Source organism: Cucurbita moschata, unplaced genomic scaffold, assembly GCF_002738365.1.
Source record: "Cucurbita moschata cultivar Rifu unplaced genomic scaffold, Cmos_1.0 Cmo_Scf00073, whole genome shotgun sequence".
Taxonomy (NCBI): Eukaryota; Viridiplantae; Streptophyta; class Magnoliopsida; order Cucurbitales; family Cucurbitaceae; genus Cucurbita; species Cucurbita moschata.
Genome location: NW_019268589.1, coordinates 27,488 through 45,329, shown reverse-complemented (window position 1 = coordinate 45,329; position 17,842 = coordinate 27,488). Strand labels below are relative to the sequence as shown.

Below are 17,842 nucleotides of genomic sequence, written 5' to 3'. Positions count from 1 at the left end.
TATTTATTTATTTTATATATATTTTTATTTTAAGAATGTTAAGCCTATGACACATGTTACAAAATATTTTAAATGAATGTTTCCGCACATGTTAATCATGTCATGCAGTGACAACCTTATTTTTAATAGAGAAATAGGGTCGTTACAAAAAGTACGAGAGAAGAACCAAAGTATGTGTATTATCACATTTGTAACGGTAGAATCAATTTATTTATTATGTGATTAAATCAGTTATAATCTAAGATAGGTTACTATTTTTATTACGATCCATTAAATCGGTTACAATCTAAGATAGGTTACCATTTAAAATAATATTGTTGTTAACTCTTTTAAATTTGGTGATTAATGGTTTTTTTTTTTTTTTGGTATGTAAAAATTGCAAGTGTTATTTTCAAATTAAAATGAGGATACTAACGATAAATATATTTTTTATTTTTTTTTATTATATTTAAAGATATTATCGAAAATTTTTAAAGTTAAGCAATATTCTTTTGTTCTAAACAAAAGTACAAATTACAAAAAGCCTAAAAAGAGAACATTTCACACTATCCTCTCCAACAACTGGTTGCTCTATTTTTTGCGTTTGAGAGGTCCAGTCTTGTAACCACACTTAGTTGGCTTCCCCCAGGGTGTGCGAGACCCCTTCCCAAAGCTCCCACTACTCTTGCTCCTACCCTCACCTCCTCCATGAGGATGATCCACCGGGTTCATCGCCACTCCTCGAACCACTGGTCGTCGACCCAACCACCGGCTTTGCCCTGCCTTTCTCAGTTTTCGGGTTCCATGGCTTGGGTTAGACACCTGACCGATTGTCGCCCTGCACTTAGAGTCAATCAACTTCTCTGTACCTGATGGGAGTCTCACCAGGCAGTATCTTGACGTTGGCTCTTTTAATATCTTTGCACATGTTCCTGCTGCCCGCACGAGCTTCCCACCTTGACCTGGATTCATCTCGATGTTGTGGATAATCGTACCAATGCGCATAGCAGAAAGTGGCATACAGCTTCCAATTTGTGAATTGATGTCAAGGGTAGCCATGTAATTTGTCATTCGTTCACGTAATGTCCGACCATATGTCCCAGCTATATCTGATAAGAATGACGTAAAAGTAATCTTAACATAATGACACTAGAAGAAAACATTCTTCAGTAATCTCTCATCTGTCCAGGTTTCTTCATTCTTCAGGTGATCATGTAGCAATGATAATAATTGAAAGCAAAAGAAAAAAAATATATATATATAATTATCGGTCTTTTCTGTTCCAAAAACTAGCTTATTTGAGTAAACTTAACACAGAGGACAACATTGAGTTGGAAGTACCTTGCTTTGACGTTGAATAGCTCAGTTCAGCCACTGTTTGTAGCAGGTGAAGATTAATTTCACTAACCCATTCACTGTCCTTACAATGGTAAGATTTGAGAACAGCTTTTCGAGACTTTCATTTTGGCATGGGTGTTTGATAAAAGCTTGAGAACAATTTCTAATTATGTGCTGCGAAGTTGAAGAAAAAAGCTAAACTATGATAAAGAAATGCGGCCAAAGCTATTCTTGGAGTATTTGGTCTGAAAGGAACCAAAGAAAAAAAAAAAAAAACAAGCTTCAATGAATTGTTAGATGGGGCTTCGCAAAGAGTTAAAGCATCTTTTTTGTGTCCTCTGTCAAGTCCATTTTTGTGACCCACGTCGGTTGGGAAGGGAAATGAAGCATTCTGGGTGTGAAAACCTCTCCCTAGCATACACGCTTTAAAAACCTTGAGAAAAAGCCCAAAGAGGACAATATCGGCTAGCGGTGGGCTTAGGCTGTTACAAATGATATCAGAGCCAAATATCGAGCAGTGTGCCAACGAGGATGTTGAGCGCTAAATGGGGGTGAACACCGGGTGGTGTGCCAGCGAGGATGCTGAGCTCTAAAGGGAGTGGACACCGGGTGGTGTGCCAGCGAGGATGCTGAACCCTGAAGGGGTAGATTGTGAGATCCCACATTGGTTAGAGAGGGGAACGAAACATTCTTTATAAAGGTGTGGAAACCTCTCCCTAGCATACACGTTTTAAAAACCTTGAGACAAAGTTTGGAAGGAAAAACCCAACGAGGACAATATCTGCTGGCGGTCAACTTACAATTTTTATTCTACAATGTAATCAATTTTTTTTTTTTTTTTTTGGGTAATGTTCAATTAATTGTTGAAAGTGGATGGGTTGCTGTTTTTGTTGTTCTTCCATGGGGACTTTTCTTGCTAGCGTTAACTTGGAGGGATCCCTTTACTTTTGGTTTTTCTTTCTTATTTGCATCGACTTAGTCCTTATACTTTTAATGATATTATGGATAAGTTTTTGAGTAAAACATTTTACCAAAAGTTAGATCAAAAGCAACTTATGCATAAAATATGGGCACTTCTGTAAGTACATGGTTTAAACCGTATACAAAGAAGTTAAAAAATGAAAAAAAATCATAACAGAAAGTTTAGGAAATGAAGGTTCTTATCGGGAGATGGTTAGACTTTGTTTCATGAAACCAGAACCCAACAATTTTTGGCCAAAGACCCCTAAAAAATCCATGGCTAAAAGGCACCAGGTGTGCACCTCACATAAAGAGGTGAAGCACAATTCTCTTGCTTGAGGGTGATGTATGCCAAGTCATACTTTAAATCATTGCAAGAATCCAAAGCCATATTATCTCAAGAATTAGTATTAATTTGTATATAGCTATTGTGAGATCCTACATCGGTTGGAGAGGGGAACGAAGAATTCCTTATAAGGGTGTGGAAAGCTCTTCCTAGCAGACGCGTTTTAAAACTTTGAGGGGAAACCTGGAAGGGAAGATCCAAATAAAACAATATCTGCTAGCAGTGGGTTTTGGCTGTTATAGCTATCTTCTCCAAAAACATTAGGCTAAGCATAATTCATTTCATATATATTGTCATCCACATTTACAATCATCATTATTATTATTTTCTAAGGACAATTCGTACAAAAGACAATATGGAAACAGAGACTAACCTAAAGAAAAGGAGCCACCAAAAACAGAAAAAGTTTTTGCAGAAGCTGTATATTGAAAGGATGAAGAGTCCCGCTTAGGTGCCTTGCTTTGATCAAAGGAAGTGGTCAACGAAGTAAAGGTCCATTTTACAGGTTCTTTGCTAATGAAATTTCTTATGTGGAAGGTTAGGTGGCTAAGGTCCAAGAAGCTGAATGAATAGTCGTCTTATTTTTTTTTTTTTTTAAGAGTGATGCAGATGATAAACAGATTCAAGTTTTGATTTAGAATTATTAGCATCCATATTCAGCTGGTTCAGATAGTTTGTATGAAAGGGTTTGGTTTAGATGAACAAAAAGATGGAAAAGAAAAGCCAGAAAAAAAAAAAGGAAAGATTAGAAATGAAGAGGAGAAGCATGGTTGCAGATGGTGGGATGTTCTCTTGAGTTTTTAAGGGCTTAGCTTTCGGAGTTTTGATTATCTCGAGTGTAGTGTCAAAGATCGTTAAGTTGTGACATTAGAGTGAGCTTTGTTGTGGTCCTAAGAGGAAATAGATGGAAGGTAATGCAATTACTGAAACAGCCCAAAACCTATCGCTAGCAGATATTGTCTGCTTTGGCCCATTATGTATCGTCGTTAGCTTCACGATTTTAAAACGCGTCTACTAGGGAGAGGTTTCCACACCCATATAAGGAATGCTTCCTTCCCCTTTCCAACCGATGTGGGATCTCACAATCCACCACCTTGTGGGCCCAACATCCTCGTTGGCACACTGCTCGGTGTTAGACTGTGATACCATTTGTAATAGCCCAAGCCCACCGTTAGCAGATATTGTCTGCTTTGGCTTGTTACTGTGTCCACTAGGGAGAGACTTCCACACTCTTATAAGGAATGCTTCCTTCCCCTCTCCAATCGATGTGGGATTTCACAATTCCAAAATTTTGAAGATGCATGGAAAGGAAGCTAGGTTGATTCTCAATTGGTGGTCGTTAAGTTGGAGATTGTCTTGTCTTCAAGCTTCGAGTCAAGATTGTCACAACAATAAGAGTATTTTAGTAATTTTTAAGTGATCAAGGCTTATGGATGGGATCTGCAGTATTATTCTTTTTTATTGGAAACATGACATTACATTAGAACAATGAATATACAAAAGAGAGGGGAAAATACTAGCCCCCAAAGTTAAAGAAGATTACAGAAAAGCTCTCCAATTAGCCAAAAAACCAGAAAATAAGTAGTTACAAGAGATTGTTAAGCCTACATCCATAAAAGAAGAGAAATTTTGGTCTTCTCCCACAAATATTAATTGGTTTCTTCCAATCCAAGTGCATCATTGAAAGTTCCAAATAAAGTTGAGCCAAATAACATCAGCCTTGTTTTAGATCGGGTGATTAATAAGAAGAGAAAAGGCTGCTGATTGAAAAGCAAGTGTAGACAGTTAGAGAGCTCTAAAGAATTTCCGATGGTTTGAGCACATCCACGAGAGTCGAGCTTAACACCATTACAAAAAGAACCAAAATGAGCACGAGTAGGAAAGTTATTATTAACAAGAGATGTGCTTATTAATAACAATTGGAAGGCCCCACTACACCTAGACTGATTTGTTCCACCTTTTGTTTGATTGTATGCATAGTTTCTTAGTTAAGAAGAGAAAAAAAAAACGAAGTGCAGAAGGTTTTGTAGGCTTCAGTTAGAAGATAATGCTATTCAGCTTCAAAGACATGGTAATCCTCTCTACTAGCTTCACTGTAGTTTGCAATGGCTTACACTATGATGCTGTAGCCTCGGGTCGGAGGTGTCTCAATATTTTCTGCAGTTTAGTTAGAAGATGTTGATATGGAAACTGGAGATTGTTGTTATCCATTGGTGAAGGAGAGAAAGATTAGCGATTAGCTTTTGCAAGTTTCCTTTTTAAAATGTGGCAAGAGTATGATGGTTAAGCTTTGTGCGACACTTTGTGGGTGACAGGGGATGTCCTTTTTCTGTTTCGTTTGGTTTGTGTTTGGTTTGTGTTTGGTTTGTATGGATATCAATATGTCTGTTGGATGGTTTGACTTTGCGAAATCCCACATCGATGAGAGAGGGGAATGAAACATTCCTTACAAGGGTGTAGAAACCTCTCCTTAGTAGACGCATTTTAAAAACCATGAGGCTAACGGCGATACGTAATGGGCCAAAGCGGACAATATCTGCTAGCAGTGAGCTTGGGCTGTTACAAATGGTATTAGAGCCGGACACCAGGCGGTGTGCCAGCGAGGACCTTGGGCCCCAAGGGGAGTGGATTGTGAGATCCCACGTCAGTCGGAGAGGAGAACGAAACATTTCTTACAAGGGCATGGAAACTTCTTCCTAGTAGACACGTTTAAAAATTGTGAGGTTGACGATACATAACGGGCCAAAGCGGACAATATTTACTAGCAGTGGGTTTGGGATGTTACATAGTTTTTCTTGTAAGTTTTCGGCTCTAGATTGGTTTTTTATTTGCTTCTTTTGGGAACCTTGTACAACTTTCTTCAGAGAAAATTCTGTTTCCTTGGAAGAAAACAAAAGTTACACAAAAAGGCTCCAAATTACAGTTGTGTTCTTCTTTATATAGCCAAGTTACCACCTGGCCTTGTTGCTTCCCCAGCGCATGGAACATTCTAAAACCCCTTTCCAAGTATAACAGTCAAAAGCTTAGCATTTTCTCCCAATGGAAAAAAGAATTTAACCCAAACAACAAAACAAAAGCGTTCAATTTCCTTAGAAGATGAAACCATTAATTGACGAGAACCAACCAATCAATCAATCAATCAATAAAACCCTTTCAGAGTTCAGAATTACACCAGAGATTCAGTACTTCGGACGTAACAAATGAAGAAAGTAACAAAAACCAAAAATGTACATTAACATTCTGCGATCCAGAGAATAAAAAGGTAGCAATCAAATCACAATACGCTTCACAATAGACAAACATTCCAACCAGAATGAAATCTTTGAAGTCAAAATCAAAAGACGAAGAAAGTAAACACAAAGAAAGCCGTAGAACTGAGAAGAAGGACTTACCAGAAACTAAGAGGTCGGAGGTGGGCTCCTTATTGATCGGAGCTGAAATAGAACTTCTGGAAGAGAAACTCCTGAGGCCCCGAAGAGCAGCCGAGGCCGCGGATTTCATAGCCATGATTCAAGGTATTTGAGTTTCTTCATATAATCAAAACGAAATGTAAGTTCACAGAAATCACAACCATGAAGTCGAAAGCATAAGAATCTACACTTGCAATGAAGAAATCGAAGGGAAAGAAAATTAGAGAATGTTACCTCAAAGAGATGAGATTGCAAAGAAAAATACGACGGCCGGAGAGGGTTTTGTGGCTTTCGGCTGCCGCTGCTCGCCAGATCCAGAGACGAGGACTAGTATGAAGTAATGGACTGAGTGAATGTCAGACCGGTTTTATCTGGGTTTTTTACAAAACAGAAAACCGATCCGATTTTTTTCAAATACTAAAACAAAACCGGGGTTTTTTTTTTTTCAAATACAATTTTGTATTTTGGAATAATTAATACATTTATTTGATATAAATTGAATTTTAAAAATTATGAAATAAGCCTAAAACTTAATTTAAAATTTTGTGGACTTATTTGGAAGGTTAAATTAAAATTCATATATTTATTAAAACTAATAAAAAATTTATTAAAGTATAAAAAATTAATACATTATTTATAAATTAGAATATAAACAAATTTAATTGTTTATATAAAAATTAATACATTATTTATAATTATATAAATATACCTTAATTACTTTTGATCCTCTAATGAAAATGTTGTTTACGATACATCATAAATTAAGTACCTCTCAGGTCCGTGAGAGGGTAAGGTCTCATAGTTCAAGAATCAACACTTAAAAAAACTACACACTTACTGTCAGATGTGGGACAACCACTACTGAAAATCTATTTTTAGCAACTGGTTGAATTGTATTTCTCATTCTTTCATAGTCCAATTTTGTTTCACCTTCAAAAAAAAAAAAAAAAATTCAATGTCATTCACGATCTTCTTCGAAAGCATTCTATAACCTTTGGATTCACTTTTGACTCCAAATAACACACATGTCACATATCTTCAAGTTTGCGGGCCTTACTATAGGATAGTCTAGGCAATTGTTTGATGTATGCCTAGTTGCACTAGCACGTGTCCTTTATGCTTTATGATTATGATATAGGACGTATGATGTATGATGATGTTTTACGATGTGTTGATGTTGACGATGCATGCTAAAGTGATGGTCATAGGCTGATGGTGATACGTAATGCGCCAAAGTGGACAATATTGACTAGCGGTGGGCCTGAGCTGTTACAAATGGTACCAAAGCTAGTCACCAAGCGGTGTACCAACGAAGATGCTGGCCCCCAAGAGGTGGAATGTGAGATCCCAGGTCAGTTGGAGAGAAGATGAAACATTTCTTACAAGGGTGTGGAAATCTCTCCCTAATAGACTACCTGCGAGGATGCTGGAAAATCTCTCTATAGTAGATGCATTTTAAAACGGTGAGACTGATGGCGATATGTAACGAGCTAAAGCAGACAACATTTACTAATGGTGGGCTCTCAATTATAAATAACTTGCTAGAGTAGCTTAGTTGGTTAGAGTGTGTGTGATAATTTTTAGTTCTTTTTAGGGTAGCTTCGACTAGTTGAAAAAAGATACAACTTCAACCATATAATTAGCATCCAAATCATATTTTAACACTGACGTTGTCTTCTTCTTGAGGATGTTGAACGCCACATTTCTGGATAACATCAACCGAATCAACCCTAAGGCTTATCGATCCTTGAGCTTCCACTGCTTCGTGGTCATGGTATTCGGCTTTACCCCCACCAGGGTTCGTGAAGATCTTTCTGGTAAAGATAATCTTCAATCTCCATCTTCCATAAACCAAAATCGAGTCCATCGAACTTCTCAATTCCAGTCTGTGAACTTTCTATCTTCACAGATCGTGGTAAATTTTGTCTAACTCTGATACCAGTTGTTAAGATCGCACTACAACGCACACAATCAATCTAGATGAACACAAAGAAAAAGAAAGAGAAAATGCAAGGAGAACTCATGGCTAAAGAATTTGTATTGATGACTTTAGGTATGTACGGTAGGAAAGAATACAGAAAAGTACATTTTCAACTCTATACCTAAGGGATATATATAGTTTAGTTTATTTATCATATATAGCATCTACTGTATATAACTATCTACCATAGCTTTACCGTATATAGTTTTCTAGTATACAAACCTATTTACTATTTATGACAATTAACTTTATATGTCATAGTATATAATTTTACTATGTATAATCGTTGACTAAGCTAGAAATAAATAGCAGACTTCATAACCTAACAATCCAAAACCACGAACTCACACCTACAACAACCAAACCAGACAATGAAACGCTTGGTTCACGACATGAAAAAGATCACCGACGATCCCACATACACGAGAGGTAACCTATATATGTTTGAATAACGTCGCGTGTCATCGGAAACTAGATTCAATTTTTAGGTTTTAAGAAGCTCATAGGTCTGTCGTTTTAGGCATCTACAAGCAACGAGGCTTCGTGGAAGAGAAGTAGAGAGTCCAACAAAGAGTTAGAAGAGGAAAACGATAAGAAAGAACTTTGGAAATAGCCGCAGGGAGGAGGAGAGAGAAGAAAACCATTAATAGCGTTGAGTCGGGCGAAGAAGACGAATCAGTCGATCCATATCCGAATCCGGATCTTGGTCAGACTCAAACCCACAACCCACTACCAATCCATTGGTTCGACCCAACACACGCTCACGACCCAATTATAATAGCCAACCCAACCCAACGTTGCAACCTAACTCAGCAGCCCAACACCCGTGATCCCATGTCTGCCTATCCAACCCGCAATGCCTGCAGCCCAAAACCTGACAGTCCATGGCGAAGCCCAATTACCTAAGACCCATCTACAGCAGCCCAGCACCCACGCCGCGACCCAGCAATCGACACTTGACCGCGCCTTGACCCAAATTTAGCCTGCACACGCGTCTGCGCCTTATTGCGCCACGCGTCAACTTGCAGCAAAAAGAACCTCTCGGCTTCATAGCTCAGCTTGGCTGCGCATAATCCTTAGGCTTAAAACGCTCGGCTTGGTAATTCTGATACCGACCCTTATGTTTTTTACCCTCCCATAGTTGATTTGACCATGATTAAGATAAATAAGGCCAGTATGATGCACTGTTTAATCCATTCAAGTTAAACTACTTTATAAATGTGAAATGTTAATGAAATGAAATGGACACTATAATAGGACACGACAACCGGTAACGTTTGGAGCAACTTCAAGGAACGAAAGCTTAGCAAATTCGAAAGTAGAGAAGCGCCAGCTAAGACCAACCAAGTAATTAGCCTTACTATATGATAGTGTAACGACCCTAAATTTCCACATATCTAGAGTCGCCACTAATGTCTCATGCTCATCTCTAATGCAGAATATAACTCTAAGAATGCTCATCTTTATTAGCGAAAAAATTTAAAACTTCAGAATACGTTAAAACATTAGAAAACACTGCCGAACTTGCGTGTTTCAAACATCATGCTCGAGTTCAAAATAAGATAAAAAAAATTACAAGTTAAATAATTTAAATAAATGAAATGCAAACATCCTATCCTAACCAAGACAAGGAATTTTAAATATGCAACTATCCTATACACGCGCCACAACCTTTGATCACGATGCCACCGTCAACCGTACATGAGCGTGATGGTGTTAATATAACACATGCGGAAGCAATTTGGATCTCAGGCACTTTTAGAACATCAATTATATTAAATAACTAGCATGTTCATAAGTATTAAAACTTAATGAGTTTAGATACTAACCTTTTGTATTTCAAGCTCCTTTTTCCTCACGAACCGGTTTCGAACCACCACTAGTGTCTTCTCCACTATCCTCCGGCCTTAGAACGGGATTGTGGAATCCGGTGAGTGACTAAACTTGGGAGGGATTTTGTATATGTGAAGAGAGTGTTTGTGAGAGGTTTTTCTCAAGGTTTTTCACCAAGAAGAAGAAGACCTTCCATGTACCATGATCACTCTATTTAAAGAGCCATGTTTGCATGTTCATGCAAATTTGAGATCACCAAATTTTGACACTTAAAATTCCACTCAAATGTTTGGGATTATGTGGCAAGCATGCATGTTTGAGTTAACCAAATTTTGACACTCAAAATTCCACTCAAACTTCTGGGGTTTATTTGGCAAGCATGCAAGTTTGGTTAAACCAAATTTTAACACCTCAAAATTCCACTAACATGGATTTTTCCATTAAATGAAGTCAACATTTTGACTTTCTTCATTTTAATTCAACAATTAATTTGAATAATGAATTTCAAATTAAAGTAACATTAAATGATTAATTAAACTATTTAATTAATATTTAATATTAATTCAAATGTCAATCGCAATCAATTCCGACACATAATTGATTAAGATATTTAAATCTTATTTAAATATCTCAGATTCTCTCTTTTTGTTTAATTCGTAAATAAAACAAAAATGTGGTTAAATATATCGTATATATGTAGCGCATATTCCCTAATTTGAATTCGAACACTTCGAACTCACTCGTCACATTGTTCTATGGTTTAGTCCGATATGAGCTAGCAGAGGGACCTAATGGACCTATAGATCATGGGCTCCAACGATCCAAGATTAACCGGCTGAACTCATTAACCTTGTTAACCAACATTCGTTAACTACTAGGACACTCCACTATAGCCTAATAGTTGCACTCCCCTCACTATAGATATATTTCTGTCCATTTGATATAACCATGATTAGTAAGTCGATCCTTCACAGGTTGTTCGTAACTAGAGCTGGATCAATTTATCGTTTTACCCCTAAACTTACTTCTTGTTCCTTATGTCTCACTGATCCTCTAATGAACAATTGGTTTGTGGTCCAACCAGTAAATCGAATCCCTCTCATCTCAGGCCAATGAGAGGGTGGGACCCCTTGTTCAAGACCTGAAGTCAGTGCTTAAGAGAACTATCTTTCTTCTATCCCTAAAAGTGGGTAGGAGTGAATTCCGTCTTGCACCCCACGTCCCCAGCCATTCACCCAGTCTTACCCCTGAAATGGGAGGTCTATTGAGTCGGCGAACTAGAGCCACTCTCACCCGTGCAAATCTAAGGATAATTCCGAATAAACAGGAGTTCATGGTTAGCTGAGGATTTAAACAGAATTACCTAGGTTATCGAATGAAAAGAAAATCAGTCTCAACAGTAAACGACATTATAAAGTGAGAGTGGCTTTCTTCATGGTCCGATCTTATGCAATACTCATTGCATAGGACGCCCCCACTCACATGTCTCCACATGTACAATTTAGTGATCACATTGTTTATATCATATACAAAAGTGGGCCGCATCCATAGTGTCCCCAGAATAAGGTACTCAGCCTTATCCTTATACTATAGATCATTTTGACTGTATACTTGAACTTGATCCACTCTTATGTCTCTACATATAGTTCAAGTAATAATAGCGAGATTGTTCTTAGTTTATTGGATTTAGATTAATGATCGTAAAATTCACTTTATTCAATAACAATCTTTACTGAATAAACAACAATAATAACTTTATTGAAAATAGAATATGTTTTTGTTTACAAACTATGAGTTTTAGGACATAAAACCCAACAGAGCGCCTTGCCTTAGCTTGAAAAACAATATGGCAAAGTGCTTGAGTATGTAGAATCTTCCCTTTTCCTCCTCCCTCTCTTTCTCTTCTCTTTTTATATATATATTTTCTTTTACCTCTCTCTTTAATAGTTTACTTTTTTTCCCTCTATTATTATTATTTCTTTACCTTTTTCTCTCTCTTTACTTCTTTTCAAACCTCTCTTTTTTGTTTAATTCGGTTAGCAGTTTAGTAAATGAAGAGGAGATATGATTCTAAATAATTGTATAAAGGAAAATATGTATGATTTCATTCAAAGATCTGACCTGATTTCTTGTTGAAGGGACGCTAGTAGATACATGATGTGTTGAAGGATCACTTGTATATGTATAGATACATGTCTAAGTACTGGATTCATTGGTTCCTAATTAGATAGGTGCATGTTTTTTTGGATAATGGATGGTAAATGTCCCAAATCACCTATATATATATATGTATGTTGGCATTGGTTGAAGGCATTGAAAATCAAACGAGCATTCTTTCATAGTTTTTCAAAGTTATTTTCTCTCAAAGAATTCTACCAAATTTATCTGTTGCACCAACATTTCTATATATTAACTAAAATCTAAATAGTTAATGGAAGATGAGATCTTATTCTAATTAATTGGGCAAATGATTTTGATTTTCCTTTTCTTTCCTTAAATTTTTTAAAAAAAAGAGATCTAATATAACTTTTCTATCTCGTAAAAGAAGAGGAGATCTAACTTACCATACCTTTTCTATCTCTTTTTCTTCCTTACCATAACTTTTCTATCTCTTTTTCTTTCGGTTAAATTTGCTTGAAGGTGATTTCCAATTTTTCTCTCTCAAAAGAGGAGATCTAACTTACCATAACTTTTCTATCTCTTTTTCTTCATTTCCAATTTTTCTCTCTCAAAAGAGGAGATCTAACTTACCATAACTTTTCTATCTCTTTTTCTTCCAGTTAAATTTGCTTGAAGGTCATTTCCAGATCTAACTTACCATAACTTTTCTATCTCTTTTTCTTCCAGTTAAATTTGCTTGAAGGTCATTTCCAATTTTTCTCTCTCAAAAGAGGAGATCTAACTTACCATAACTTTTCTATCTCTTTTTCTTCGGGTTAAATTTGCTTGAAGGTCATTTCCAATTTTTCTCTCTAAAAAGAGGAGATCTAACTTACCATAACTTTTCTATTTCTTTTCCTTCCTGTTAAATTTGCTTGAAGCGAAGGTCATTTCCAATTTTTCTCTCCCAAAAATTTCCTATCTTTCCTTTGTTTCTTTCTTAGATTTTTTCCTAACCAAAATTTCCTTTTTTTTTTTTTGTTTCTTTTTTGTTTTTTCGCAGATCATTTTGGGGTTGTAGGAGGTGTTCCCTACCCAAAATCTGCCATTTTTTCTCAACCAAAATCTGCCATTTTTTCTTTCAGTTTTGTTTTTTTTTTGTTTTTTTGCAGATAATTTTGGGGTTGTAGGAGGTGATTTTTTCTGAACCAAAATCTGCCATTTTTTCTTTCAGTTTTGTTTTTTTGCAGATCATTTTGGGGTTGTAGGAGGTGTTAGGGAGATATTTGGGGAAGGTAGAGAGATTATTGTAATTAAATTCGAAAAGTTTCACTCTCTTTTGCTTATTATTTATATCTAAACATCACCATTTATTGTAATTAAATTCGAAAAGGTAAAAGATCTAAATAAAAAACACAACAATTTGAATTGTGTTAGAAGTGGGATTTGAACCCACGCCCTCTCACAAGGACCAAAACTTGTGTGTGGTGCCTTAGAACACTCGGTCATCCTGACTACCAATTAATAGATCCCATATTGGTTGGAGAGGGAAATGAACCATTCCTTATAATAGTGGAAACATTTTCTTAATAGATGCGTTTTAAAATTGTGAGACTGAAGGCGATTCATAACAGGCCAAAATGGAAGATATCTGCTAGCGGTTGGAGAGAGTAAGGAAGCATTTCTTTTAAGGGTGTGGAAAAATCTTCCTAGTAGATGCATTTTAAAACCGTGAGGTTGATGGTGATACGTAATGCGCCAAAGTGGACAATATCTACTAGCGGTGGGCTTGAGCTGTTACAAATGGTATTTGAGCTAGTCACCAGACGATGTGCCAGCGAAGACACTAGGCCCCCAAGAGGGTGGATTGTGAGATCTCAGATCGGTTCGAGAGAAGATAAAATATCTCTTATAAGGGTGTGAAAATCTCTCCCTAGTAGATTGCCAGCGAGGACACTAGAAAACCTCTCCATACTAGATTCGTTTTAAAACTGTGAGGCTGACTGCGATACATAACGAGCTAAAGCATAAAACATCTACTATTGGTGGGCTCAGACAATTATAAATATTTGGTTGGAATAGCTCAGTTGGTTAGAGCGTGTGGCTGTTAACCAGAAGGTCGGAGGTTCAAAACCCTCTTTTTAGCGATGGCAATTGTAACCAAGTGTTTCTTATGAAGATAAGATAGCTTTTTAGGTAGCTACGACTAGTTGAAATCGCATTTGAGCCCTTTTTAGGTAGTTACGACTAGTTGAAATCGCATTTGAGCCTAATACCTTCATGGTCATGGTATCCGACTTTACCCTCAACAGGGGTTCGTCATAAACTGAAATTGGATCCATCGAACTTATCAATTCCAATATTTGAACTTATGCTTTACTCCCAATAGGGGTTCGTGAAGATCTTTCTAGTAAAGATATTCTTCAATCTCCATCTTCCATAAACTGAAATCGGATCCATTGAACTTCTCAATTCCAATCTTTGAACTTTCCATCTTCACAGATCGTGGTGAATTTCACCTAGCTCTGATACCAGTGGGTAGAATCACACAACAATGCACACACTCGATGAGAAAATGCAAGGAGAACTCTCGCTAAAGAATTTGTATTATAAATTACCAGTTGGTAGAATCGCACAACAACGCACACACTTGATAAGAAAATGCCAACAACGCACACACTCGATAAGAAAATGCAAGGAGAACTCTCGCTAAAGAATTTGCATTATAAATTCAGGTATTTCCAGTAGGAGAGAACACAGAAAAAGTACATTTTCAAAGCTGTCCCAAGGGGGATATATATATGTATAGTTCAGTTTACTATATATAGCTTTACCACATATAACCATCTAATATATATAACTATCTACCATATATAGCTTTAAATTCGAAAAGGTAAAAGATCTAAATAAAAAAGTTCATATCATTTTATGATAAAAGTCTAGCACCTTAGACCACTCGGCCATCATGACTACTTTTTAACAAATCTCACATTGGTTGGAGAGGTGAATGAACCATTCCATATAATGGTGTGGAAACATCTCACTAATTGACGCGTTTTAAAACTGTGAGGCTGACGACGATCCATAACAGGCTAAAATGGAATATATCTACTAGCGATTGGAGAGGGTAAGGAAGCAATTCTTTTAAGGGTGTGGAAAAATCTTCCTAGTAGACGCATTTTAAAACCGTGAGGCTGGTGGTGATACGTAATGCACCAAAGTGGACAATATCTGCTAACGGTGGACTTGAGATATGGTATCAGAGCTAGTCACCAGGCAGTATTCCAGTGAAGACGTTGGGCCCCCAATGGGGTGGATTGTGAGATTCCAGATCGGTTGGAGAGAAGATAAAACATTTCTTATAAGGGTGTGGAAACCTCTCCCTAGTAAACTGCCAGCGAGGATGCTGGAAAACCTCTCCATAGTAGATGCATTTTAAAACTGTGAGGCTGACGGATATACGTAACGAGCCAAAGCAAACAACATCTACTAGTGGTGGGCTTAGAAAATTTTATATAATTGGCTGGAATAGCTCAGTTGGTTAGAGCGTGTGGCTGTTAACCACAAGGTCGGAGGTTCAAACCCTCTTCTAGCGAAATTATTGAACCCTCCTTCTAGCGACATGTTCTTGATAATGTCAACCAGATCAATCCATGTTCTTGTCCTTCTAGCCACTCTCACTTTATAATGTCGTTTACTGTTGAGACTGATTTTCTTTTCATTCGATAACCTAGGTAATTCGGTTTAAATCCTCAGCTAACCATGAACTCCTGTTTATTCGGAATTATCCTTAGATTTGCACGGGTGAGAGTGGCTCTGGGTGAATGACTGGGGACGTGGGGTGCAAGATAGAATTCACTCCTACCCACTTTTAGGGATAGAAGAGAGGTAGTTCCCTTAAGCACTGACCGGTTTACTGGTTGGACCACAAACCAATTGAGACATAAGGAACAAGAAGTAACTTCAGGGGTAAAACGGTAAATTGATCCAGCTCTAGTTACGAACAACCTGTGAAGGATCGACTTACTAATCATGGTTATATCAAATGGACAGAAATATATCTTTAGTGAGGGGAGTGCAACTACTAGACTACCCTGTGCATGTGCCACGATCCGAGGTGTTCGATTCCACCGTCGTTGTCACATGGGTGCCTTGCCCTTATCTGCAAAAGTAAAGTAGCACGAGACTTGAGTATTTCTAGAATACTCAGTAAGTGACCCCCTATCGGGATTATGCGACAATCACATGCAATGAAATGGTGGGACCTATCGTTTCAATTCGTTTCGTTTTCCCTACGGTGCAATCCTAACGGGTAATCGTGGACGTGTACCATATACTCTACATACAGCCCATACGTGCGAGTATGGGCTCACCAGCTAGTTCGCACACCGCTGGGCCATTGTCCTTATCCGGTGGGCATACTAGAACCGTCACGGTAGCGCTATGCAATGCATAACGATCGTTGTCCTGCCATTGGATGTACGCGTCCGTACCCTCGTGATGGGATGAGGGTATCCCCCAGATGCATGAACACACATAATGCATGAGGTCTCCCTATTTCTACATTTATCTTTAATGACCATAACTCCCCTGTCACGTTCCATGCTTCATGTCATTCTCATTTTCAATTCACATTTCATACACATTTCTATCAGGGTTATGATTCCAGACAGTTTACTGTGTTTTATGTCATACAATTCATGCTGTTCACATTCACATATTCCATACAAACATGCCATAATCATTCAAGGACCACATATCGTCACATGCATAACATATCACATCAAACTAAGCAGCATACATAGCATACATTCACATTCACATGATTTCATACTTAAGCACATTAAACTAGCATACAATTTAATGACACGTGCAAATCCACGGGCACGTGCCAACATACAGCAAATAACGCGTAACCTACGACGGGTAAGCCACTTACCTGGTTAGCTTAAGTCTTTGTCACGTATATATCCTCAATGAAAGTTCGATTCCGTCCTTTGAAATCCAAGTCAACCTATGTGAGCTCATGACATCAGTTTCAAGTTTGAACTCTATAAAATTATTTCTCTAATTTACAGGGTTAAAATTCTGATATTTAATGTTAGACAAAATTTAACGAGTTTCATGCCCTCTGATATTTACTGTTTTATTTTTAAATTCTGTTAAACAAATCTTCCCTTCTCCCTCGATTATTTTTCTTTGGTAAATGATTTTCAGTTTTGTAAACATTTTCAATTCTATAATTGAGATATTCCTCTAATTCAACATTTTCAATTCTATAATTGAGATATTCCTCTAATTCTCTAATTTTATATTTATTTTCATTCAGTAAACAAATATTGTTGGCCAATTTTAATTGATTGTTTGTCTACTATCTTACTGCCCACTAAAATTTTATTGATTCTAACCTTATTTCCTATAATTTCCAATGCTAACAAAAAAAAAATCATTATTACTAGTAAAATATGAAAGAAGATAGAATTTTTCCCTAATAACAGACCAAAATCTCTCCTATATCTCCATCATATCCTTTGAAACACCATTTTACTTTTTACCACATCTGACAATTTTTTCTATTTATTTTTGGATTGAACTGTTTACTTTTTACCACACTTAAAAATCCATGTTCACTACTTTGGGCTTCCCCAGAAGGCCTCATACCAATGAAGTTAGTATTCCTCTCTTATAAACCCATGATCATTCCCTAAATTAGCCGATGTGGGACTTCCATCATCCACCTCCCCGGGGCTTGGCTCCTTTTCTTTAAGAGTTCTTTGTTCGATATGTGAGGATTTGAGGATTTACCAATCTATTGGCACAACTAAGTTTGCTTGGCTCCTTTTCTTTAAGAGTTCTTTGTTCGATATGTGAGGATACCAATCTATTGGCACAACT

General features: G+C 37.2%; 1 protein-coding gene, 1 long non-coding RNA gene and 1 other non-coding gene across 3 annotated transcripts; 2 read left to right on the top strand and 1 right to left on the bottom strand.

Moving 5' to 3' along the window:
- Nucleotides 1-455: 455 nt before the first annotated feature.
- LOC111438344 (60S ribosomal protein L2, mitochondrial-like) lies at nucleotides 456-6,396 on the bottom strand. Its single transcript, XM_023076247.1, has 3 exons — nucleotides 6,268-6,396; nucleotides 6,016-6,150; nucleotides 456-1,088 (listed from the first exon to the last, which is right to left on the bottom strand). Exons 2-3 carry the CDS (start codon nucleotides 6,128-6,130, stop codon nucleotides 571-573), a joined length of 633 nt encoding a protein of 210 aa, XP_022932015.1. The 5' UTR covers nucleotides 6,131-6,150; nucleotides 6,268-6,396; the 3' UTR covers nucleotides 456-570.
- On the top strand, nucleotides 2,153-3,219 carry LOC111438347. Its single transcript, XR_002709650.1, has 2 exons — nucleotides 2,153-2,694; nucleotides 2,847-3,219. It is a non-coding gene; the product is annotated as an uncharacterized LOC111438347 (long non-coding RNA).
- Nucleotides 6,397-15,469: 9,073 nt separating the features above from the next.
- TRNAN-GUU lies at nucleotides 15,470-15,542 on the top strand. Its single transcript has one exon. It is a non-coding gene; the product is annotated as a tRNA-Asn (tRNA).
- The last annotated feature ends 2,300 nt before the right edge of the window (nucleotides 15,543-17,842 follow it).

Excerpts from the sequence above, each read along its gene's own strand:
- LOC111438344 (XM_023076247.1), bottom strand. The coding sequence starts at position 6,130 with ATGGCTATGAAATCCGCGGCCTCGGCTGCTCTTCGGGGCCTCAGGAGT. Across the intron at positions 1,089-6,015 it reads CTCCGACCTCTTAGTTTCTG|ATATAGCTGGGACATATGGT; the intron begins GTAAGTCCTTCT and ends CATTCTTATCAG.